Genomic DNA, 26,890 nt, shown 5'->3' on the forward strand with positions numbered 1-26,890 from the left:
GGAGGCTTTTAAACATGAAATATGGAGAATTCAGGAACAGCATGTTCTATTTGGAATGAAGGGAAAACTGGCAAGATTAAGGAATCCTGGATGAAGAAGAATACTGAGAGAATCTGGTCAGGAAAAAGAAGGAAGAATATGTTAGATATCAGAGCGAGGATCAAGGAGATCCTTGAGGAGTATAAAGAATATAGGAATACATTTAAGAATGAAATTAGGAAATTAGATTTGGAGTTGGCATCAATATGATTTAGGGGTGGCATGGTCGTGTACTGGTTAGTGCAACACTGTTATGGAGCCAGCTGTAAGATTGGGGCTTTGATTCTCACTGTTGTCTGTAATGGAGTTTGTACATTCTCTCCTTGACCATGTGGGTTTCCTCTAGGTGCTCCGGTTTCCTCCCGTAGTCCAAAGATGTACAGTCAGGGTTAGTAATTTGTGGGCATGCTACGTTGGCACTGGAACCTTTGGGTTGCTCGATGATTTGATTTGACATAAACGATGCATTTCTATGTACATTTGACAAGTAAGGCTAATCTTTGATCTCAAACACATAGATTCTGCAAATACAGGAAATCCACACACAAAATGCTGGAGGAACTCAGCAGGTCAGATAGCTTCTACAGAGAAGAATAAACAGTGAGTGTAATCTTTAATCTTTTCTAACTTCCAGTAACTGCTTCTCTCTATTTTCCTACCCTTGGTTTTCCCTTATTCCTGTGCCCTCTTCACCTCCTCTCTTCCCCTTACCTCCACCCTCGTGTGACCTACCCATTATCCACATCTTCCTCACTCTGATTCCCCAGTTCCTTTTCTTTATCCCACTCTTCACTGTTCTCTCATATTGGATTCTTTCTTCTTCGAACCTTTGCTTTTTCTGCCTGTTGCCTCCCAGATTCTCAATCATTCGCTTTTACCCCTTCCCTCCCTATTTTCCTGTCTCACCTATTACCCATCAGCTCACGGTCCTCTCCTCCCCCCCCACCCAGACTTTTATTCCAGCTTCTGACCACTCTCTTGGTCCATTGGCCCAAAATGCTGACTGTTCATTCCCCTCCATAAATGTTGCCTAACCTACTCAGTTCCTTGAATATTTTATGTGTTTTGCTTCAGATTTCCAGAATCTGCAGAAGCTCTTGTTTCTGAATTCTCTGGTGGAGTTTGGACAAGATTTGTGTTGATATCCCAAAATTGCCATCACAATGTTGGCAAATGCCAGCAGTTCTGGCAAATTCCTGACCATAAACTACACCCAGTGACCATGTTATTAGGTAAACCTGTACAACTGCTCATTAATTAAATACCTCATTATCCAATCATGTGGTAGCAACTGCATAAAAACAAACAAATATGGTCAAGAGGTTCAGTTGTTGTTCAGACCAAACATCAGAATGGGAAAGAAATTTAATATGAGTGACTTTGACCGTGGAATAATTGTTAGTGCCAGACGGGTTGGTTTGAGTATCTCAGAAGCTGCTGATCTCCTGGGATTTTTACATAACAATCTTTAGAGTTTACAAAGAATGGCGTGAGAAACAAAAAAAAACATCAAGTGAGTGGCATTTCTGGGGGGGGGGGGGCGTCACGTGATGACGTAGGATTGAGACGTGTAAATCCAGTTCTCCCGTAAAAAATCAGCAAAGTACCATTTAGACAAAGTAAAGTTAATAAATACTTTCTGAAAACGACTTATAAACTTCGTAAGACTACTCTACGATATGCCTTGTAAACCGCAGAGATGGAGCCTTGGATTCAGGTTGGATCTCCTTCAGAGGAGACGCATTTTATCTCTGACGTAGAAGAACGGGGAGCAATGGCGGCGGTAGCGGTCTCTCGGAAGAAGATGCCGGAATTGCGCATGCGCAAAGAAGTACGCATGCGCAAATGGACACAATTTAAACTACAAGTACTGACGGCCACTGCAACTGAAAGTGACTCAGAGTCAGAATTGGATATCGCAGAGAATACAGATGAAGAAGAGGAGGAAGAACTGGAAGAGACTGGAAGTAAAGGAGACGACAGAGACACAAGAGAGGCTTTATTGCAATTAACGGCTGAACTAAGAAAATTAAGAACAGAGCTTAGAGACGTGAAGATGTGCTATGATAAAGCTATGAAAAGATGGGATAAAATGGATAAGAAACTTCAGAAGATGGAAAGAAGAATGGAGCATATTAACGATAGAGTGGAAAAAACAGAAAATAATGTGCTTGTCTGGAACACGGAAAGAAATTGACTCTTGGAGAAAGTGGACGTGTTGGACAATTTTAGTAGACGTAATAACATTAAAATTATTGGTCTTAAAGAAGGTATAGAGGGAGATAATCCAATAGAATTTTTTCAAAGATGGATCCCGAAAACCTTGCAAATGAAAGAGGAAGACCGATCAATTGAAATTAGGCAGGTACATAGAGCTCTAAGACCAAAACCACAAGATGACCAATATCCACGATCAATTTTAATAAAATTCTTAAGATTTCAAGACAAAGAAAGGATTCTACAGGCAGCTGCCCAAGCTGCCAAGAAGAGAAAAGGGCCACTGATGATAGAAGGGAAGAAAATTTTTTTCTACCCTGACATAAGTTATGAACTTTTGAAAAGAAGGAAGAAGTTTAATCCAGTGAAAAAAGCCCTGTGGGATCACGGTTATCAATTTATATTGCGTTATCCTGCAACCTTGAAGATTTTTTTGCCTGGTGGAGAAAAAAGATTTTTTGACGATTACCGGAAAGCGGAGGAGTTTGTGTGAGATTCTTTGAATATTCACCAGGTACAAGAACAAACTTAAGGGAGCGAGATGGACTGAAGACTGGATCAAGGATTAGGCCTGTTGAATTTTTAGGCGGATGAATATATAAATATATTATTAATTATATGAGGGAGGGGAAGAAAGGTTAAAATTTGAGGAATATTAGCTGGGAATAATAACATTAATTTTTATATATAATTTTTTGTTACGGGGGAGCTGGAAGAAACACTGACCAATTGCCACGTCATTCATGAGTGCAAGTGTGGCAATAGCCACGACCCACACAATGGAGGGGGGTAGTGTTGTGTATCTTTCATTCACAACATTAGTGGGGGGGTATTTTGTTTTTTTCTTTTTTTTGTATCTTATCTATCTTTTTTTTCTTTTTGCCTGGATGATTGGGAGGGAAACACATAGCAACATGGTGAAGTTCAAAGAGATTCCCAAGGGAACAATGAGAGTTGAGAAGTTAAGTAAAGTTTTAGATTTTAAGAGATAAATATGTAACACTTTTGAATATTTGGAGCCCTTATTTATAGCTCCGATGATGAAGATCTTGGTTCCTTGGGGGAAAGTAACAAATATATAAAAAATTTATTTTTATCCCATGGAGCATGTGCAAACCTTCCAATATTCAGGCGGTTCCCTTTTTTTTTTCTTTTTTTCTTTTCTTTTTAGATAGGAGTATATATCGGGAGGGAGGGTTAAGGGGAGGGGGGAGGGTAGATATTTTTCTTTCTCTTGTATCACTTTGAAAACTCAATAAAAATTATATTAAAAAAAAAAGTGAGTGGCAGTTCTGTGAGCAAAAGATGCCTTGTTATTGGGAGGGATCAGAGGGGAATGGCCAGGCCGGTTCATACTGGTGACAGTAAATCAAATTAACATGTGTTACAACAGAAGTGTGCAGAAGAAGTGTTCTCTGAATGCACAACACATTGAACCTTGAAGTGGATGGGCTACAGCAGCAGAACACCATGAACGTACACTCAGTGGCCATTTTAGTAAGTACACGAGGTAGCTAATAAAGTGGCCATTGAGTGTATATCTCAATTCCAAACAAAGCCATTAATTAATAGAGCAGCTTTCAGGGAAATTTTAACAAGGTAGGTGGAGCATAAATCCATTGTTATGAATAGAAATTCCCGGGGAATGACAATGAAGTACAATATTAGGTGTGACAATAAGGATAACTCATGCATCACTTAGGGTGTAGCATGAAACAGGTGGTGTCATATAGTGAGTCAAATCATATTTTGCTGTGGGCGTATGTGCTCAAGGAAAAACAATATAAGTTAAAATATGATTAAGTTAGTCATAAGGTGATTTGATAGAGGTGTACAATGTCAGAATCAGAATCAGGTTTAATATCACTGGCATATTGTATGTCATGAAGTTTGTTGTTTTTCCAGCACTGGTACAGTTCAATACATAATTATTTTAAAAAACTGTATATTACAATGTTATATGTAAATATGTATATGTCAATAAGTAGTTCAAAAGGAGAGCAAATAAGAAAAAAAAAAGAGAGGTAGCATACATGGGTTCAATGTCCATTCAGAATTCTAATTGGCTTAAGACTCACACAACCAGGTTATTGACCCTTAACCATCAGGGTCTTCAACTAGAGGGGATAACTTCTCTCAACTTCACTCACCCCATCACTGCTGTTCCCACAACCTTTGGATTCACTTTCAAGGACTCTTCACCTCATGTTCTTGAAAATGAATCTCAGGGTTGTATATGGTGACATTTATGTATTTTGATAATAAATTTACTTTGAACTTTGAAGAAACTGTTCCTATACTGTTGAGTACAAGATGATAAGAGGCATAGATTGATTGGACAGCCAGAGACATTTATCCAGGACAGAAATGGCTCATACAAGGGGACAAAATTTTAAGGTGATTGCAGGAACGTATCGGGGGGGGGGGGATGTCGGAGGTAAGTTGTTTTACACAGAGAGTGATAAGTCCATGGAACACTCTGCCAGTGGTGGTCATAGAGGCAAATACAGAAAGGGCATTTAATAAACAATTAGGCATATAGATGATAGAAAAAACGGGTTATGGAGGGTGGAAGGATTAGATTGATTTCAGAGTAAATTTAAAGGTTCACACAACATTGTGGGTTGAATACCCTGCACTGTACTGTACTGTTCAATGTTCTATGTACTATATTAGAGAGAAACAAAATTTCTATCCATACAATATTTTCAAAACCTTTACACACAACAAATCAATTAACAGCTGATGAAGAGTATTGATAATGGCTGGGGTCACCTATCTTATAAAGACAGCGTCTAGAAAAAGACAATGGCAAACCACTTCTGTAGAAAACTTGCCAAGGACAATCATGGTCATGGAAAGACCATGATCGCCTACATCATTCTAGACACGTTACAAAACGAACAACTGACAAGGAACAATTACATCTTTTATAAAAGTGCATTTGTTTTTTTCCCCAGTTTTAACTTAATTTAATTATGATGGGTGTAAATTGGGTAAATGTATGCAAGCTTTTCCCCCTAATTTTGGGTGAGATCATTGGTTGAGGGTGAAAGGTGAAAAGTTTAACTAGAACACGAGGGGGAACTTTTTTCACTCAGAGTCTGGTGAGAGTATGGAACGAGCTGAGGGAGGAAGTGATGAATATGGGTTCAATTTCAACACTTAAGAGAAATTAGGATAGGTACATGGATGGAAGGGGTATGGAGGTTATGGTTCAGGTGCAGATCAATAGGGCGAGACAGAATAATAGTCCAGCTTGGACTAGATGGGTCAAGAGGCCTGTTTCTGTGCTACAATGTTCTATGACTCTATGATTCAATTAACATAATTTAACTTCATTTTGTTTTTTTTTTCTAATTGGTCTATGTGATTTTGAATACCTCTCAATGTCAAAGGTATTCACAGAACTTAAATGACAAACACCATTTTGACACGAATACCGGATGTTACATAGAACAGTGCAATACCAACTCTTCAGCTCATGATGGTGTGTCGGCCATTTTACCTACCGGAAGATCTATCTAACCCTTCCCACCTACAGAGCCCTTTATTTTCCTATCATCAATGTGCCTATCTAAGAGTTTCTTAAGTGTACCTTATGTACCTGCCTCTTCCACTACCCCTGGCAAGGGTCACCATGCACCCAATAGACTGTGTAAATATCCTATCTCTGACCTCCCCCCTATACTTTCCTCCAATCACCTTAAAATTATGCTCTCTTGTATTAGCCATTTTCACTCTGGGAAAAAGTCAGTATTGCCATCTGCTTGTGCTAGCTGACCCTCGCTCTCTGCTGCCAAAGGCTTCTCTCATGCACTGGGAATCAGCTTCCTTGAGGAAGATGGTGCCCTGGACCAGCTAGAATGAGCAATATAATCTGGTGCAGAAGCAACCAACAACGTCAAGGTCAAGGAAGGTCTTACCCGCTGTGAGACAAGTAAAAAGTTTAAAATTCAAAGTAAATGTATTTTCAAAGTACATACTGTAAATGTCACCATATACAATCCTGAGCTTCATTTTCTTGCTGGCATACTCAATAAATCCATAGTAGAATCAATGAGAGACTGTACCAACTTGGGCATTCAACCACTGTGCAGAGACAATAAACTGTGCAAGTACAAAAAGGAATAACAATAATCATAATAAATAAGCAATAAATATCAAGAACATGAGATGAAGAATCTTTGAGGGAGAGTCCATAGGTTGTGGGAACATTTCAATGAAGGGCAAGTGAAGTTATCCCCTTTGGCTCAAGAGCCTGATGGTTGAGGGCTAATAACTGTTCCTGAACCTGATGGTGTCCTATAGATAATGGATTACTGTTGGCATACCGGTGGAGTCATACCCCGGTGAGATAGGGACATGCCTATCCTAGCACGTAAATTCAGCTCTGGCAGACAGGAAGGTGGTTCTGCAATGTTTCATGGAAAACAAAGGGTACGACAAGGCACAGAGAATGTCCTCGTCATCCACTGCAACCAAGGAGGGACCCAGTTTGTGACACTTGTTTCTACCACTGGACGTGGATTTCTGAGGTCAAGATAGTGGAACTGACCCAGTGTAATGGCTTTTCCGCTGCAAAATTCTCACGCAAGAAGATCCCTGTCATTGTCGGACACAACAGACAACCACCACTGTTGACGTACAGCAACTTTCCCCTACCCTATATCCTATGGCTAAGTACAGCTCTAATGCCATGTTTAAGTTTGCTAATGACATCTTTGTGTTATTAACCAGATCAAAACTAGATGCAAATTGGCATAAAGGATGGCGATTGAAAATTTGGTTGAATGGTGCCTCAACAACAACTTCTCACCCACCATCAATGAACTGATTATTAACTACAGGAGGAAGAAACTGGGGGTCCATGAGCCAGTTTTCATCAGGGACTTTAAATACATGGCATCACCATTTCTGAGAATTTGTCCTGGGACCAGCAGGTAAGTGCCATTATAAGAAGGTACCACAGCACTTCTACTTTCTAAGAGGTTTGCGTAGATTTGACATGTCATCTAAATCTTTGACAATCCTCCATAGATACACAGTGGAGAGTATCCTGACTGGTTGTATCAGGACCTGGTTTGGAAACACCAATACCCAGGAACAGAAATGTCCACAAAAACTGGTGGATACAGCTCAGCCCATCACAGGCAAAGCCCTCCTCATTATTGAACACACTTACAAGGAGCACTACCAAAAGAAAGCAGCATCAATCATCAAGGACCTCCACCATCTGAGCCATGCTCTCTGCTCACTACTATCATTGTTGGACAGGAGGTAAGGAGCTGTAGATCCCACTCCACCAGTCACAGAGTCATTGAGGAGTACAGCACAGAAACAGGCCTTTTGGCCCATCTAGTCCATGCTGAAACCATTTAAACTACCTACTCCTATCAACCTGTTCCAGTACCATAGCCTTCCATGCCCTACCATCCATGTACTATCCCAAACTTCTCTTAAACAAGCTTGCATGTACCACTTGTGCTGGCAGCTTATTGCACACTCTCACGACCCTCTGAGTGAAGAAAATTCCCTTCATGTTCCCCTTAAACATTTCACCTTTCACATCTAACCTATGACGTCATGTTGTAGTCCTACCCAACATCAGTGGAAAAAGCCTGCTTGCATTTACCCTCTCTATACCCTTCATAATTTTATATACCTCTATCAAACCTCCTCTCAATCTTCAATGTTCTAAAGAATGCAGTCCTAACCTATCCAATCTTTCCTTATAACTCAGGACCTCTGGACCCAGCAACATTCTTGTAAATTTTCTCTGTATTCTTTCAACCTTATTTACCTCATTCCTGTAGGTATGATGTAAACAACAAACTCCACATAATACTCCAAATTAGGGTTCACTGATGTTTTATACAACTTTAATATAATATCCCATCTTCTGTACTCAATACATTGATTTATGTAGGCCAATATGCCAAAAGCTTTCTTTACAGCCCTCTCTAGCTGTGATGCCACTTTCAAGGAATTATGTCCCTGTATTCCCAGATCCCTTTGTTCTACCATACTCCTCAGTGCCCTACTCTTCATTGTGGAAGACCTACCCTGGTTGACCCCACCGAATGCAAATCCTCACACTTGTCTGCATTAAATTCCATCTGCAATTTTTCAGCCCATTTTTCCAGCTGATCTAGATCCCTCTGGAAGCCATGATAGCCTTCCTCACTGTCCACTACACCCCCAATCTTAGTGTCATCCACAAATTTGCTGATCCAGTGTACCACATTGTCATCCAGATCACTGATATAGATGACAAGCAGGGAAGCACCTAGTAGTGATCCCTGCTGCACACCACTAGTCACAGGCCTCCAGTCAGACAGGTAACCCTCTATTATTACTCCCTGGCTTCTCTCATAAAGCCAATGTTTAATCCAATTTACTATCTCATCCTAAATGCCAAGCAACTGAACCTTCTTGACCAGCCTGCCATGTGCAACTTTGTCAACTGCTTTACAAAGTTCATGTAGTCAACATCCAGTGCTTGCCTTCATCCACTTTCCTGGTAACTTCCTCAAAAAACTCTATAAGATTGGTCAGACGTGACTTGCCACGCATGAAGCCATGCTAACTATCCTTAATCAGTCCACGCCTATCCAAATACTTATATATCCAGTCCTTTAAAATACATTCCAATAACTTTCCCACAACTAATGTCGGACCCATCGGCCTATAAATTCCTGGTTTTGGATGTATCATATTTCTTTATTTTCCTGTAACTGCCTGCAAGAAAATGGATCTCAATGTAGAATATGGTGACACAGTATGTATACTTTAATAATAAACTTACTTTGACTTTGATATCCTCCGCCAGCAGCAGTAAGATCAACAAACATATCTAATAGTACCTTTATCTCTTGAGTTGGGCTGCGAATTAGTCCATCTTCAGCTTCAAACATATCCCGTCGCACATTCTGTAGTGTAATTCGCATCTAGAAGGATAACAGTTTGAGAAAAATCAGAATTTCAACAACTGACACTTCTGAATCTGCTGATAAATCAAATTCTTGGGGCTCCTATGGATTTTGTCTAAAATGAAAAGTAGTTCTTTGCCTGTTTTTGCTAAATGTTCAATGCTTTATAACACTTGTAACACAAAATAATAATTGTCAGAAATCCCAAAAGTTCAGCATCCCCAATCAGAATCAGGCTTATTATCAGATATACATTGTGAAATTTGTTGCTTAGCAACAGTACAGTGCAATACATAAAATATTACTATAAGTTACAATAAGAAATATTAAAAAAGTGCAAAAAGGGAGCAAAGCAGTGAGGTATTCATGAACTATTCAGAAATATGATGGTAGACGGGAAGAAGCTGTTCCTAAGATGTTGAGTACGTTCTTTTTTCAGGCTCCTGTACCTCTTCCCTGATGGTACTAATGAGAAGAGGATGTGTCCTTGATCTTAGGGTCCTGAATGATGGATGTCACCTTTTTGATAGACATCTGCATAGCCTATTGAAGATGTCCTCAATGGCGGGGAGGGTTGTACCTATGATGGTGCTCACAGGGTTTTCCATACTTCCTTTAAGCTCTCCAGGATCCCATTTCCTGCACTCCCTGGGTCCTTTTCCCAGGTTTCTCCTTAAACTAACTGGGACTGTAAATTCCGTGCTTCCATAACACCCACTGGACACTGCTTCCCATACTCGATTTAAATCATCAGGGACCCTTTAAACCAGAAAAATTAAAATGCTGTTACTAAATATCTAAAGAATATGAATTAAAATTATGTGGGAGTATTAATAAATCTACAGAAACCCTACCACTCTGACACCACCAAATTTGTAAGGGTATCAGATTATCAGAGTTAGAACATAGAACAGTAGACTGCAGGAAAAAGCCCTACGGCCCACAAAATTAGTAATCAAATGAACCATCACTTGCCTATCACTGAATTGTTCCCAAAATTTATCGCCTTCCTTTTAAGGACTCTTCATCTCCTGCTCTCGATATTTAGTACTCATTTATTTATTATCATTATCTCTTTTCTTCTTTCATTTGTATTTACACAGATTGTTGTCTTTAGCACATTGGTTTTCTGTCCTGTTGGTGTGGTCTTTCATTGCTTCTATTCTGGTTATTAGAATTACTGTGTATGCCCAAAAGAAAATGAATCTCAGGGTTCTAAATGGTGCCATACATGTACTTTGATACTAAATTTACTTTGAAGTTTGAACTTTTGAACTCTGAACTAAACTAATCCTTGATGCCTCCGCAATCTCCATATCCCTCATATTCATGAGTTTATCTAAACATCTGTTAAAAATCCCTAATTGGGGTATGGACAGGAGATTCTGTGGCTGCGGAAGAAATGCCAGATGATGTGTTGCCTCCCAGTGCTAGGATCCAGGATGTCTTAGAGCAGTTGCAGAAGATTCCTAAAGGGGATAATGAGCATGCTGCACATTGGCACTAGTGACATACATAGAAAGGGGAAGAGGTCCTCACAGTGAGTCTAGGGAGTTAGGAAAGAGGCTGAAGAGAAAGACTTTCAAGGTAGTAATCTCTGGATTACTCCCAGTGGTATGTACGAGCCGGGGCAGGAATAGAATGGCAGTATAGATGAATGAATGGCTGTGGAACTGGTGCCCGGCAGGGCTTCAGATGCTTGCATCATCGAAACCTCTTCTGGGGAAGGGAGTGACCTGTATGAGAGCGAGGGAAGCACTGAATCTGAAGGCAACCAATATCCTGGCCGGGAAGTTCACCGGTGCTGCACGGGGCATGGGGGGCGGGGGGCGCGGTTTAAACTAGCTTTGCAGGGGGTTGGAACCAGAACACCAGGTCAGAAAGTGGAGGGATGGAGGGAAATGTAGATGTCAGGCAGGAGCAAAGTAAACAGGTACAACAGGATGGATAGTTTGAAGTGTGTGGTATTTTAATGCTAGGAGTGACATGGGTAAAGGTCAATACACAGAACTATGATGTGGTATATCCATTACAGAGACTTCATTGAGAGAGGGACAAGAATAGGTGCTCAATGTCCCAGGGTTCCAATAATTTAGAAAAGATAGAGTGGGGGGTGTAAAAGAGGGGGGAGGCGGAGTTGCCCTACTCATCAGAGACAACATCACAGCTGCACTTAGAGGGAGCAGAGTAGTGTCTATATGGGTACAACTCAAAAATAGGAAAGGTGGAATCCCTCTGCAGACACCTCCCCATCCCCCAGCAGTGAGCAGTTATGGAACAGTGACCACAACATCCTAAGTTTTAAGATAGCTACAGATAAAGATAAGTATGGACTCTGCTGTTAGAATGACTTTTGGGTTCAGCACATTTAAATTTAACAAATGACTTCAGCCACCAATCTTCAAATCTGAATATATGCAGATTTAATTTAAAACGCAGCTCTGAACAATAGGTTCCTAAAAGCCTAAATCACAATGCTGATTAAAATTCACTTAGATGTCTGTGGTGTGGGTGCAATTTGGGATGTATGAAGTTTGTGTGTGGTTTCAAAGAAAAACATTGTAGAAACATTGTAAATATGGAATTGTTCAGCACATAAAATATTAAGCCCCAGGTTAGATTAGCCAGACCTTTCCACCAAAAGCATCTCCAAATAATGCCTGCTTCATATCCACCAGTACTTTCCTCCGGTGATTTCATTCACACAACAACATTTGCGGGATAGTATTAAATTGGAGGAGGACAAATTAAGAAAGCACTTGAAAGGAGCTAGGGAGAGTTAATTGACAACAGCTGGTTTGGGGTAAGTCCAAATCTGACATGCAAAGGATTTAAGAGCATCTGGAAAACTATGGTCTAATTAGAGAGAGCCATCTTGGCTTTGTGCAGAGCAAGTCGTGTATTACTAACTTGATTGAGCTTTTTGATCAGTTGATGAGGGTGATTGATGAAGGTAGAGCTGTGGATGTGTCTACTCTACATGGATTTTAGTAAGGTGGTGACAAAGTCACTCATGGGCCCCTCAACCTCTTTCTCCTGCCTTCTCCCTGTAATCCTGATTAATCAAGAACCTTTCAACCTCCACTTTAAATAAACCCAATGACTTGGCCTCCACGGCCATATGTGGCTATGAATTCCACAGATTCACCACTCTCTGAATAAATTATCCTTCACAGGTGGTTATTTTGGTTTATCCACCTGTGGCTCCTGTGAAGCCTTATATTTGATCAAAAGCAAAGTAGATTGTCATCAGAATTATTAATATTTCACCTGTTTTATGTATTCAGTCTCTTCTTTGATTTGTGAGATAGCAGATCCATAAAATGGTTTTCTTTCTTCTTTTTCATGGCTGTTGGCTTCCAATATCCTAATTTCACTGTGGTACATTGTGGGCACAATAATTATATAACCTTGTCTGAAGAAAAAAAGAAAGATATTAGACAATTCTATATATTGCTTTGATGTTTCATAACTCTGAATGGTATGTTTGTATTTCTTCTAATCAGATGTACACTCAGTAGCCACTTTATTAGCTACCTCCTGCACCTAATAAAATGGCCACTGGGTGTACGATGGTGCCTCCCTGCTGCCGTAGCCTATCTACTTCAAGGTTCAACATGTTGTGTGTTCAGAGATGCCCTTCTGTACACCAATATAAGACCATAAGATATATGAGCAGAATTAGGCCAATTGGCCCATTGAGTCTTCTCCAACATTTAATCATGGCTGATCCATTTTTCCTCTCAGCCACAATCTCCTGCCTTCTCTCCGTATCCCCTCATGCCCTGACCAGTCAAGAATCTCTCAGCCTCTGCCTTAAATATACGTAAAGACTTGGCCTCCGCATCTGTCTGTGGCAACAAATTCCACAGAGTCATTTGAGTTACTATTGCCTTCCTGTCAGTATGAACCTGTCCAGCCACTCTCTTCTGATCTCTGACATTTTACCCACAGAACTGCCATTCACTGTATTTTTTTGTTTGTGTTTTGCTCCACTCCCTGTAAACTCCAGCAACTGTCAAGAATGAAAATCCCAGGAGATCAGCAGTTTCTGAGATACTCAAACCACCCCATCTGGTACCAACAACCATTCCACAGTCAAGGTCACTTCAATCTTTTAGAACAGAAGTGAGGAAGAATTTTTTTAGCCAAAGAGTAGTGAATCTGTGGAATGTTCTGCGACGGACTACAGTTGAGGACAAGTCCTCAGGTGTATTTAAAGCAGAAGTTGATAGATTCCTGATTGGTTGCGGTATCAAGGGTATGGTGAGAGGGCAGGTGTATGGGGTTGAATGGGACCCAGGATCAGCCATGATGAAATAGCGGAGCAGACTCGATCAGCTGAAAGGCCTAATTCTGCTCCTATGTCTTATGGTCTTATAGTCTTACAATCACATTTCTTCCCCATTCTGATAGGTGGTCTGCGCAACAACTGAACCAATTGATCATATCTTCATGTTTTAGTGCATTCAGTTACTGCCACATGATTGGCTGATTAGATATTTGCATTAACGAGCAGATGTACAGGTGTATCTAATAAAGTGGCTACTGAGTGCACGATGAACATTCAGGTCAGACCATTGGTAAATCTTCTTGTGTAACTGTTCCAAATGAAGATTGTCTGGATGGCTGTAGATTGGCTATCCAAAACATTGCCACTATCCAGCACAGATTAAAAGATTTGCTTTATTTTTTTATATTGGTCTGTCTGTCTATTTATTTATTAGGATGCAATGTCGAATAGGCCTTTCTAGCCTTTTGAGTGTTACCACCCAGCAAACCCCGATTTAACCCAAGCCTTGATCATGGGACAATTTACAATAACCAATTACCCTACCAACTGTTACGTTTTTGGACTGTGGGATGAAACCGGAGCACCCAGAGGAATCCAAGCATTCACAGGGAGAGCGTACAAATTCCTAACAGACAAATGGCAGGAAACATACATCAAAACATATAACCTTGAGATTAATTTTGATGCAATAATATCAGAAAAGTAAGGAAGTACAACAACATTTTTGAAAAACTACAGATAAACAAAGACTGATAGAGGATCTGTATGAACAGTATGCAAGACTTGCTTTTCACCGTACCTTGGTACACAGGACAACTACGAAACATTTCCAATTCCAGTTCCGCCACAGGTCATAGTAGTGTTCAATGATCAAAGGAAATTTATTGTCAAGTAAGTATACGTCATAATGTACTATATTGAGATTCATTTTCTTGCAAGCATTTAAAGGAAAATAAAATACAACTGAGTTTATGAAAATTTGACACAAACGTGGCTGACAAACAATGTGCAAATAAGAATTAATAATACTGAGAACATAAATTGTAGAGTTCATCCACCATTCCTGTCCTATTGAAAGTTTGATGACCACTGCTGTGTTTCTCAACCTGCTGCTTTATAAATTGCTGATACAAGATAGTTAAGGATGTAAGACCATAAGACATAGGAGCAGAAGTAGGCCATTCAGCCCATTGAGTCTACTCCGCCATTCAGTCATGGGCTGATCCAATTCTTCCAGTCACCCTCACTCCCCTGCCTTCTCCCCATACCCTTTGATGCCCTAGCTAATCAAAAACCTATCTATCCCTGCCTTAAATACACCCAATGACTTGCCCTCCACAGCTGCTCGTGGCAACAAATTCCAGATTTATCACCCTCTGACTAAAGTAATTTCTCCGCATCTCTGTTCTAAATGGACATCCTTCAACCCTGAAGTCGTGTCCTCTTGTCCTAGAATCCCCTAGCATGGAAAATAACTTTGGCATATCTAGTCTTTTAGCATTCGGAATGTTTCTATGAGATCCCCCCTCATTCTCCTGAACTCCAGGGAACACAGCCCAAGAGCTGCCAGACATTCCTCATACAGTAACCTTTTCAGACCTGGAATCATTCTCGTGAATCTTCTCTGAACCCTCTCCAAAGTCAGCATATCCTTTCTAAAATAAGGAGCCCAAAACTGTACACAATACTCCGTGTGGTCTCACAAGTGCCTTACAGAGCCTCAACATCACAGCCCTGCTCTTATATTCTATACCTCTAGAAATGAGTGCCAACATTGCATTCATCTTCTTCACCACCAACTCATCCTGAAGGTTAAGCTTTAGGGTATTTTGCACAAGGACTCCCAAGTCCCTTTGCATCTCTATATTTTGAATTCTCTCCCCATCTAAATAATAATCTGCCCATTTATTTCTTCCACCAAAGTGCATGACCATACACTTTCCAACATTGTATTTCATTTGCCACTTCTTTGCCCCTTCCCCTAAACTATCTAAGTCTCTCTGCAGGCTCTCTGTTTCCTCAACATTATCCACTCCTCCACCTATCTTTGTACCATCGGCAAATTTAGTCACAAATGCATTAATACCATAGTCCGAATCATTGACATACATCTTAAAAGAGCTGCGATCCCAACACTGACCCCTGCGGATCTCCACTGGTAACCAGCAGCCAGCCAGAATAGGTTCCCTTTATTCCCACTTTCTGTTTTCTGCTGACCAACCAATGCTCCACCCACGCTAGTAACTCCCCTGTAATTCCATACGTTCTCATCTTGCTAAGCAGCCTCATGTGTGGCACCTTGTCAAAGACCTTCTGAATATCCAAGTACACCACGTCTACTGCATCTCCTTTGTCTACTCTGCTTGTAATTTCCTCAAATAATTGCAGCAGGTTTGGCAGGATTTTCCTTTCAGAAAACCATGCTGGCTTTGGCCTATCTTGTCATGTGCCTCCAGGTACTCTGTAATCTCATCCCTAACAATAGATTCCAAAACTTCCCAACCACTGATGTCAGGCTAACAGGTCTATAGTTTCCTTTCTGCTGCCTCCCACCCTTCTTAAATAGCAGAGTAACATTTGCAATTTTCCAATCATCCGGTATAATGCCAGAATATATCAGTTCTTGAAGGATCATTGTTAATGCCTCCACAATCTCTCCAGCTACTTCCTTCAGAGCCTGAGGGTGCATTCCATCAGGTCCAGGAGATTTATCCACCCTCAGAGCATTAAGCTTTCTGAGCACCTTCTCAGTCGTAATTTTCACTGCACATACTTCACTTCCCTGACACTCTTGAATGTTCGGTATACTGCAGATATCTTCCACTAGGAAGACTGATGCAAAAAACGTATTTAGTTCCTCTGCCATCTCTACATCTCTCATTACAATATCTCCAGTGTTATTTTGTATTGGTCCTATATCTACCCTCAACTCTCTTTTACCCTTTATATACTTAAAAAAGCTTTTAGTATCCCATAGCAACCTTCTCTTGAACATTCCTCTTGCAGCTGAGTCAATCTCCTTTATACACCTCTCAATGACAATTGTGGACAAACTTGTGTAATATGACACACCACCTGTTCACACTGTGTTATCTTCTGCCCTTCTGTTTAAACGTCTATGTTTACAATGTACAATTTGGTAAAAACAAGGCAAAGCCTAACAATTTTTTTCACATTTTCTTCCCATATTTTGCAACCTTGCTACAGGCCCAATGTCGGTCTCGACCTTACTTCACTTCCCCATGTTTGCATGACCTCTTCCACCTTCTGACGGTGTTGACAGAAACTAATTGTGGGTAAAGATAAGTTTTCTGCTGGTGCTACTTGTAATAAATATGCAACACTGAGCAATATAATTGACCTTGTACAGAGACAGGCATTTCAAGATCCATGTGTGGTGCACTGAGTCATATGCTTTCTGATAGTCGATCCAGGCTGTGCTTAGGTTGGTTTGCCTGGTCTTGGAGTCATGACTGCGTTGTCTACCAGTAGTTGGTACTTGGAGCCCCTGGTTCCATTACCAATCTTCAGCCTGGTGGCTATGATGCCTGATTGGAGCTGCCATGTTGTTGAAAGGCAGGTTATAGGCTGGTAGTTTGATGGTGTTGCTCCTTTGTGAGGACCCTTCACTGTGAGTACTGTCCTTCCTTAAGTTAGCCAGTCAGGGTGGGAGGCTGCTTCAGGCAGCTAGTTCATTTCAGCTGTCAGTCGTGTATGTAATGTTAGTTTCTTCAGCCTACAGGCGTGGATCATGTCAGGCCCTGGTGATGTCCAGTTCTTCATACTTGCTACCCTTTGCTGGACATCTACTGCTGTGATGGTGACTGGTTCTTCCTCTGGGAGACTGCAGAGGCTTGCTTGTAGGTCTTTCAGCCATTGGGCACTGGTGTTATGTGATGCTTCTTTCTCCCATACACTCTTCCAGTATTCCTCAGTTGCTGTTTTGGTTGGTTCAGGTACTGGCATGTTGTTGGTCTGGAACTGTGCAAATACTTTTCCTGGTTCTTTGGAGAAGAGTGAATGGACTAACTGAGCTGCAGAAAGTGGGAAGACCCAAGACTCATCTCAGCTACTGTGGAAGTCCATAGCCAAAGTCCTGGAAACTGTCAAGTAACAGTTAACAGCTCTGGCTACCAGACTACAGAGGTAAACTAAGGACGCAGAGGCCAAGTGAACACTATTATATTCTGCTCCGGCTTTTTGGATTCCAGTTAATTGGGACAAATTGGGGCCAGTACATTTTGGCCCAACTAAGCTGCTGCCCCAATTTTGCCGAAGTTTCATGGAAGTAATTAAAAAGTTATAAAAAAATACAAACTGAGTGACAAATTGTTTATTTTAAATGAAATATGCAACATATAAGAACACTGCCATTAGTACTACAGAAGTGTGTATTAGTTTCGAACAGTTGTTGATGGAGGAATTCAGTGGGGGTATGCTATGAAGAAAATCAATGCAGGCGCCTAGTGCTGCATTCATGGACTGCCTTCATACATGTTTTTGATAATTGCATCCTCCAAATCTTCATTTTCATTGTTACATTCAAGACAATTGTCAACAGATAACTCAAATTCTTCATAGTCTCTAATTTGTTGACGTAGTGAAATCATTTCATTTTCACTCCCGGCCATTTCTTCCGTCTCCAAGCCTGAATACTTGAAACCATAGTGAGCAAAACAGTTCTGAATTGTCTCATTGCTTATTTCTCACCAACTCTCAGTGATAGAAGTCAGTTTTTTTGAATACAAACACACACAACTTGTGTTATTTAAAAACTATTCATTTTAAACACGGTGTAGTGTCCAATGACCACCAAAGTGCACATGACTGACACTAGTAAGAACCTGTTTGGCAAGTTTCCTGCCCGATTAAGCGGTTTAGTGTCCCAAATAAATGAAGGGAATCAAGGCAATTTTCTATATTTGTCTTTGTTTTTGCAGGTTTGATGTTGTCGTTTTAAGTTAAATTGGACAGCTATATGGACAGGAGAGGAATGGCGGCTAGGTGAGAGTAAGAGTTCGGCATGGACTAGAAGGGCTGAGATGGCCTGTTTCCATGCTGTAATTGTTATATGGTTATATGCTTATATAAGAGTTGTCCTAAATAAGTGGCTGCCCCAATTAACTTGAATACACACACACACACATATATATATATATATATATATATATATATATATATATATATATATAGACACACAGGGTCAATTTCAACATTTATGAGAAATTTAAATAGGTACATGGATGGAAAGGGTGCAGAGGGCTGTGGTCTAGTGCAGCTCAATGGGACTAGGCAGATAAAAGGTTCGGCACAGACTCAATGTACTAAAGGACCTGTTTCTATGCTGTACTGTCCTATGACTCTACAAACATGCCACGGGACACCCAAGATAAGAAAACAAGGCTCAAATCTCAAACACAAGAGATTCTGTGGAACAACCAAAACAACAGCAAGTCAGGCAGTATGTAGGGAATGAATAGTCAGCTTTTCAGGCAGAGCGACTTCATTGGGATTCGAAAGGAGTCCTTTCATTGGGATGCTTGAAAAAGAAGCTGGTGATAGATGGAAGTGGTAAAGGGTTGAAGAAGAAGGAATCTAATAGTTGAGGACAGTGGACCATGGGAGAAAGCAAAGGGGGAAGGGCACCAGAAGGGAACAAATTCAAGCTGGAGAAATTCTGTCTGAGTAGCCTCCAGAGGGCTGTACTGCACTGTACTGCTGTCACATAACAAGTTTCACAACATTTTTCAGTGATAATAAACCTGATTGTGATTCAAATACATAATATACATAAAAATTGGCACTGGTGAAGGAACTGTACAACAGTCCCTTCCGGCCTTTTGAGCCACCCTGTCCCAGCAACCCACAAACTCGATTAGCACTAACGTTATCATGGAACAACTTATCAAATATCAAAAGGCCTTAATAGAGTGGATATGGAGAGGATATGGTGGGGGAGTCTAAGACCAGAGGACACAGCCTCAGAGTAGAGGGACGTCCTATTAGAACAGAGATGAGAAAAATTTCTTTAGCCAAAGAGTAGGGACTCTGTGGAATTCATTGTCACAGGTGCCTGTAGAAGCCAAGTTTTATGCATATTTGTTGATAGATTCTTGGTTGGTGAGGGCGTGAATGGAAACAGGGAGAAGACAGGAAATTGAGGATGAGACGGAAGATGAAATAGCAGAACAGACTCGATGGGCTAAATGGCCTAATTCTGCTCCTATATCTTATAGTCTAATGGTCTAATTTATAATAGACAGTTAACCAACCGGGTGTGTCTTTGGACTGTGGGTGAAAACTGGAGCACCTGGGGAAAACCCAGACATTTCATGGGGAGGACCTACAGAGGCTCCTTAAAGAATGGCACCAGAATTAACCTCTGGACTCCAGAATGCCCTGAGCTGTAACGGCATCCCACGTACTGCTACGCTACTGGGGCTATTGAACTTACAACAGAAAAAGGTGGGAAAGAAGGGTTTTAAACAAAATAACACCATCCACAATTTGGTAACACAATCCCTAGGGTGTGCTTGGTAACTTGATAATCCTTTTGAACTTCCCTTTTTAAAATGGAATACATCTACAATAGTAGCACACACAAAATGCTGGAGGAACTCAGCAGGCCAGGCAGTGCCTATGGAAAATAGTAAACATGATTCGAGACCCTTCATCAGGACTGGAAAAGAGTAAGGTGCTGGGGGGAGGGGAGGAAGAAGTACAAGGTGGGAGGTGATAAGAGAAACCGGGCGAGGGAGAGGAGTGAAGTAAAGAGCTGGGAACATAACTGGTGAAAGAGATAAAGGGCTGGAGAAGGGGAAATCTGATAGGAGAGGGCAGTAGACCATGGAGGAAAGGGAAGGGGGAGGAGAACCAGAAGGAGGTACTGCCAGGTAAGGAGATAAGATGAGTGAGGGAAATGGGAATGGGGAATGGTGAAGGGGTGGGAGTGCAATTACTGGAAGCTCGAGAAATCGAGCCTTCAGGTTGGAGGCTACCCAGACGGAATATAAGCTGTTGCTCCTCCAACATGACTGTGGCCTTATAGCAACAGTAGAGGAAGCCATGGACTGACACGTCAGAATGGGAGTGGGAAGTTAAATTGAAATGGGTGGCCACTAGGAGATCCTGCTTTTTCTGGCAGGCAGAGCAAAGGTGTTTGGCAAAGCAGTTTTCCAATCCACATTGGATCTCACCGATATACAGGAGGCCACCTGGGAGCACTGGATACAGGAGATGATCCCAACAGACTCACAGGTGAAGTGTCGCTTCAGCTCGAAGGACCATTTGGGGTCCTGAATGGCGGTCAGGGAGGAGGTGTAGGGGCACTTGTTCTGCTTACAAGGATAAGTGCCAGGAGGGATATCAGAGGGGACAGATGAATGGACAAGGGAATTGCGTAGGGAGTGATCCCTGCAGAAATTGGAAAGTGTGGGGAGGGAAGGATGGGCTTGGTGGCATACTACTGGAGCTGGCGGAAGTTACGGAGAATGATGAGCTGGGTTTGAAGGCTAGTGGAGTGGTAGGTGAGGTCAAAAGGAACCCTATCCCTAGTGGGGTGGCAGGAGGATGGGGATGAGGGCAGATGTGTGCGAAATGGAAGAGATGCGGGTACGAGCAGCATTGATGGTGGAGGAAGGGAAGCCTCCACCTTTGAAGATGGAGGACATCTCAGTGGTTATACATCTACAGATTATGAATAGCGTTTGTTATTCCTAATCACATTGAAACATATTTAATGAATTACTTCATTGACCAAGCACAATGTCAATGTATAGACTGGGATCATATTAATTGGGGTAGTGAACTGCTCAGACCACCCTTGATTCGTGAGGTGTTAACTAGGTAGAATAAAAGTATAAACATGAGAAAGTCTGCAGAAATCCAGAACGAGACACACAAAATGCTGGAGGAACTCAGCAGACCAGGCAGCATCCATGGAAATGAATAAACAGTTAACGTTTTAGATCAAGACCTTTCTTCAGGATTGGAAAGAATATATAGCTAGGGGAGGGGGAAGATACTATCTAGAAGGTGATAGGTGAAGCCAGGTGGGTGGGAAGGGTCAAGGACTGTTATAAGAGGTATTTTTTACACTTTTTTTCCAATGATCATTGAGGCACAGGGAGATCTGAATTTATTGACTAGTACCTTTATTGTTTAAACTAACAAATACGTAAATTCATACATGAAATACCTTGTGTGACACACGAACCATCTACTTTTATGTCTATTCCTCATCAATTCAAATATTGCATTCCAGTGTTACTGGCCACCGGTCATGTGTCTGTCCTTTAACACCTTGTTATTGGCTCTGCTCCAAGCCAGCGTCCATTTATTGCCTTCTCCCCATCAAACAGTCGAAAATTTATAGCTCTTTGTTCTCAATCAGCAACCAGCTCGAGTCACTCCTGGTAGGCACCAACCCCAGCATTCACAAACCTGCATGTTATATCCAACCAAAGAACATCTCACAAATAACTTCTTATTTGGAAATGATCGTCCGTCCAGCAGATTAGCTGAAGTATCATTGTGTCTTCTTTAAAACACTGATCAAACTCAGCATGTCAAGCACACAAAATGGAGAATAGAGTGTCGCCACAAAATGGCAGTCTCCGTCTCCAAGTATGCGGCAAGAACAAAGATAGTTAGTCTGTCTGCTTCCACTATCCTTGATTCATTTGAATTCACTGATTTATAGAACGTAATTGTTTCTAGCCAACAGAAGGAATTTGATTTGAGAGGAGAGTGGACTATAGGAGAAAGAGAAGGAGGAGGGAACCCAGGGGGAAGTAATGGCAGGTAAGAAGTAAAAGGCCAAAGTTGGGAATGGAGGAAATGGTGGGGGGTGGGGGGGGGAGAAAATTTGTTTACTGGAAGGAGAATGTGATATTCATGCTATCAGTTTGGAGGATACACAGAAGGAATATAAGGTGTTGCTCCTTCACCTCACCTTGGCACAAGTGGAAGCCATGGACCGACACATTGGAATGGGAATGGGAATGGGAATCAGAATTAAAATGCTTGGCCACCAGGAAGTCCTGCTTTTGGCCGGTGATGTGGAGATGCCAAAGAAGCGGTTTCCCCAATTTACGGCGGGTCTCACCAACAGGAGGCCGCTTCTGGAGCACCGGAAACAATAAACAATGGCAATCTTAAGAGTCTCTTAAATATCCCTATTGTATTAGTCTCTTACACTTATCCCAACAGTGCATTCCAGGCACCCACCACTCTCTGTGTAAAATACCTACACCTCTGCTAAACTTTCCACCACAATCCTTAATCAGATGTCCTCTGGAACTTGCTAACACTACTCTTGGAAAAAGATGCTGACTGTCCATTCTATCTACGCCTCTCATAATCTTATATACCTGTACCTCTATCAATATGCCTCTCACCCTCCTTCTCTCCAAGGAGGAAACCCCTAGCTTGCTTAAACTATCCTAATAAGATGTGCTCTCTAATCCAGGCAGTGTCCTGGTAATTCTCCTCTGCACCCTCTCTAAACCTGTACCAGACACGGCATGAACATCAGAGGGAAGCAGGGGTCTAAAAATGAATTACCAAGCCTTCGGTCAAGATGTCACTGAACTGCAGTCTCCGTTCAGATTATGCCTCAGACTTAGCTGTTGTTTACAAGTTCAAAGTTCAAAGTAAGTTTATTATCAAAGTACATATATGTCACCATTTACAATCCTGAGATTCATTTTCCTGGGGGCATAATCAATAAATTTTTAATAGAATAGTAACCATAATAGAATCAATGAAAGACCGCACCAGCTTGGGCATCTAACCAGTGTGCAAAAGACAACAAATGGTGTAAATACAAAACAAAAGAAATAATAACAATAATAATAAATAAGAAATAACTATATAGAACATAAGATGAAGAGTTTGAGAAAGTGAGTCCATAGGTTGTGGGAACTGTTCAGTGATGGGGTGAGTGAAGTTGCGTGAAGTTATCCTCTTTGGTTCAGAAGCCTGATGGCTGAGGGATAATAACTGTCCCTGAACCTGGTGGTATGAGTCTTGAGGTCCCTGTACCTTCTTCCTGATGGCAGCAGTGAGAAGAGAGCATGCCCTAGGTCATGAGGGTCTCTGATGATGGATGCTGCCTTCTGTTTAGTTGATTTTTAGGTTCGTACAAATGGTTTTGGGGACAGAGAGGGGAGTTTGGGGTCAGGTTAAGGTTTAGGGACAAGAAGGTTGTGGAATTAGAGGTCAGACTGGAGTTCAGGTGGCTGCTGTATGTTTGAACTCTTTCAATGTGTATATGTGATGAAGGGCATCCTTGGGGAGACCAGTGAAAATGTGGGCTGGTGGCCACTCAGGTCAGTGAGTTGATGGCAGCTTGTGGGATAAGAGATCTATGTGGTAGGAGGCACGAGTGCTGGAGACCGCCTATTTAGTAGGCAAGTACAGACTCTGAGACCTAGTGTTCAAGGTTCTGCCATCAATGAGTCCAGAGTTTGAGGCCTGGAGTTTGGTGTCCTAATCCATGGTCTTCATTCATAATCCAAGGGTTATTAATAAAGATCAAAGACTGGAAGTCAATCAGAACCCTATGCATCGAGGCATGATAGCTAGACGCCTTAGTCTGTGGATGCTAAGGGGCTGTGGAGAGGAGTGACTGATGTGTACAGGTATATAGTAGTGGTGGGGGTGGTGCATTGGGTTAATGGGTGGGATCAGCCTGATAGCCTGGGATAAGTAACTATTTTTGAGTCTAGTGGTCCTGGCATGGATGCTGTGTAGCTTCTTCCCCGATGGGAATGGGACAGGCAGTCCTTATGCAGGGTGAGTGGGATCCTTCATGATATTGCTAGCCTTTATTGGGCAGCTTTCTGTATGTATGTCCTTGATGGCAGAAAGGCTGATGCCAATGATGTATTGGGCCATTCTAACTACCTGGTGTAGACCCCTCCCCTCAACAGAATCAAATCTCACTCTCAATGACTCTAAAACCTCAAATGTTTCCAGATCTGAATGCAATGCTGTAGAGTTTTATATAATTTCCTGACTCTTGAACTCAATTCCTCAACTGATGAAGTCAAGCATATTCCTTTTTCCCCTCTATCAACCTGTGTAGCCCCATAACTTAAAAGACCCAGAAGAAGGTGATGGGCAGGTAAGGAGATAAGGTGAGAAAGGGAAACAACAATGGGGATCAGTAAAGGAGAGGAGAGGGGCAATAACCGGAAGTTTGTGAAATCGAGTTTTATTTCTGTACATATCCATCACCTCCCTCTGGTGCTCCTTCCCCTTCCCTTCCATCCATGGTCTTCTACCCTCTCCTATCAGATTCCCCCTTCTCCAGCACTTTATCTCTCTCAGCTTCCCAGCTCTCTACTTCACACCTCACCCTCTCCCAGTTTCACTTATCGCCCGTCACCTTGTACTTCTTCCTCCCCTCCCCCCGCCTTCCTATTCTGACTTTTCCCCTTCCTTTCTCGTCCCGCAAAGGGTCTTAGCCCGAAATGTCGACTGTCCATTCATTTCTATAGATGCTGCCTGGCCTGCTGAGTTCCTCCAGCATTTTGTGGGTGTTGCTCTGGATTTCCAGCATCTGCAGACTTTCTCGTGTTTGTGAAAGGACAAATAATATAGGTTGCATTGAACAATGGAATATTTCACTTCCAAAGGAGGGGGCATAACTTTAAGGTGATTGGAGGAATGTATGGCGGGGGGGTGGGGTGAAGCCAGAGTTAAGTTTTTTCACAAAGGGAGTAGAAAGCACAACTGGGGGCAGTAGTAGAGGCAGGCGCATTAGGGACATTTAAGAGACTCTTAGATAGGCACATGGATGATGGAAAAATGGAAGACTATGTGGGTGGGAAGGGTTAAATTGATCTTAGAGTAGATTAAAAGGTCAGCACAACATCATGGACTATCATATTCTATATTCTATTCTATGTACTAAAATGAACTTTCCTGCTTATTCAAAGCCAGGAAAGTATCTACTAATTGACATCATTTTGTATTATACTTCAATCAGAAAACAAAAAGTAGGTTTCAAAATTAAAATAATTTACAGCTGTGGAATTATTGCTTTTGAATGAAATATCAGAGAGAATTAATAGTACTCACCGTTTTAAAATGGAAGCAGATCTTTCAATCTGGATATACCTGTAATTCAGCAGCTATTAAGGGAAGTGCCACCGATGTGAACGATTTGTAGGTATGTTATCCAAATCTTGGGTCATGATAGTTTTCATTCAAGTAGTCGATTAAAACTTTTTGCAGCCAGTGATCGATTAAAACTCGGTAATACTTGTGTGCATTGCGCAGGATGTGACCTGTTGAAGAAACTCTACCTTTGTACTTCCTCATTGGCAGTTTTCCAACAGTGACAACATCATTTAAAGGTGAACGGCCATACATCCAGCTGCTTGCAGTGTAGGAATCTTGTGAAACACAGTGCTGAATTGGAAATGGGAATCCATTTGAATTGAGTCAAGTGTGCTATCACTGGAGAAAAAAACCTTTAAGCTGGTATTGCGAGTGTTTTAGTTAAAACCAGATAGAGAACACATTTAAATTATCCAGGCTATTTACTGTAGCTACCGGCTCACAAATATTAGCATACCCCTACGTGATGTTTAGTATATTATCATGTAGACTTTCCCCAACAATCAAACAGAAACTGTGAATTTAAAATGAAGTGTAATAAACAAGGGATATGATCGTATCTAGAGTAACACACACAAGAGACTGGAGGAACTCCGCAGGTCAGGTAGCATCAATAGAAATAAATAAAGAGTCAACATTTCGGGCTGAGAACATTCATCAGGATAGGAAAGGAAGGGGGAGGATGCCAGAATAAGAATAAGAAGATATTTATTTATTGGGCTACAGCCGAAGTAGGCCTTACCAGCAGTTTGAGGTGTGCCATCCAGCGACCCACTGATTTAACCCCAGCCTAATCACGGGACAATTTACAGTGCCCAATTAACCTACAAACTGGTACTCCGTTGGAGTGTGGGAGGAAACCAGAGCACCCAGAGGAAACACATGCAGTCACGGGGAGAACATACAAACTCCTTACAGGCAGCAGCGGGAGTGATTGAATGATTGGATTCATTGGGTTACTCGAATTAAGACCATGCTAGAGAATTAACCTCCCAAGGAATTATGCTAAATTAACTATTTTACTAAAACTTAACCATAAATATTCCATCATCAATTCTATATAGTAATGCATTGAAAAGGGGAAAAGAGATATCTTTGTTCCATTAGGATGCTGATTTCAAACTAAATCAACTTGAACATAGAATATAGAACATAAAACTGTACAGCACAGTACAGGCCCTTCAGCCCACAATGTTGTGCCGGCCTCATAATCTACTCTAAGATCAATCTAACCCTTCCTTCCTATATCCTACCAGACCCTGAGGACTTTTCTATCATT

General features: G+C 41.5%; 1 protein-coding gene across 4 annotated transcripts in view; it reads right to left on the bottom strand.

Moving 5' to 3' along the window:
• Nucleotides 1-26,890, bottom strand: part of LOC140194529 (coiled-coil domain-containing protein 68-like) — a 102,906-nt gene that overhangs the window by 75,816 nt on the left and 200 nt on the right. For 2 of the 4 annotated variants that reach the window (XM_072251741.1, XM_072251738.1), the window contains exons 2-4: nucleotides 25,570-25,950; nucleotides 12,459-12,603; nucleotides 9,123-9,206 (exon numbers count right to left, since the gene is read on the bottom strand). In XM_072251741.1, the coding sequence (XP_072107842.1) occupies nucleotides 9,123-9,206; nucleotides 12,459-12,575 (201 nt within the window). In that variant the 5' untranslated portion in view covers nucleotides 12,576-12,603; nucleotides 25,570-25,950. The remainder of the gene's footprint in view (nucleotides 1-9,122; nucleotides 9,207-12,458; nucleotides 12,604-25,569; nucleotides 25,951-26,890) is intronic. The other 2 variants (XM_072251739.1, XM_072251740.1) reach the window with 2 other exon arrangements.

The sequence above is a fragment of the Mobula birostris genome, chromosome 3 (assembly GCF_030028105.1).
Source record: "Mobula birostris isolate sMobBir1 chromosome 3, sMobBir1.hap1, whole genome shotgun sequence".
NCBI classification, from domain to species: Eukaryota; Metazoa; Chordata; class Chondrichthyes; order Myliobatiformes; family Myliobatidae; genus Mobula; species Mobula birostris.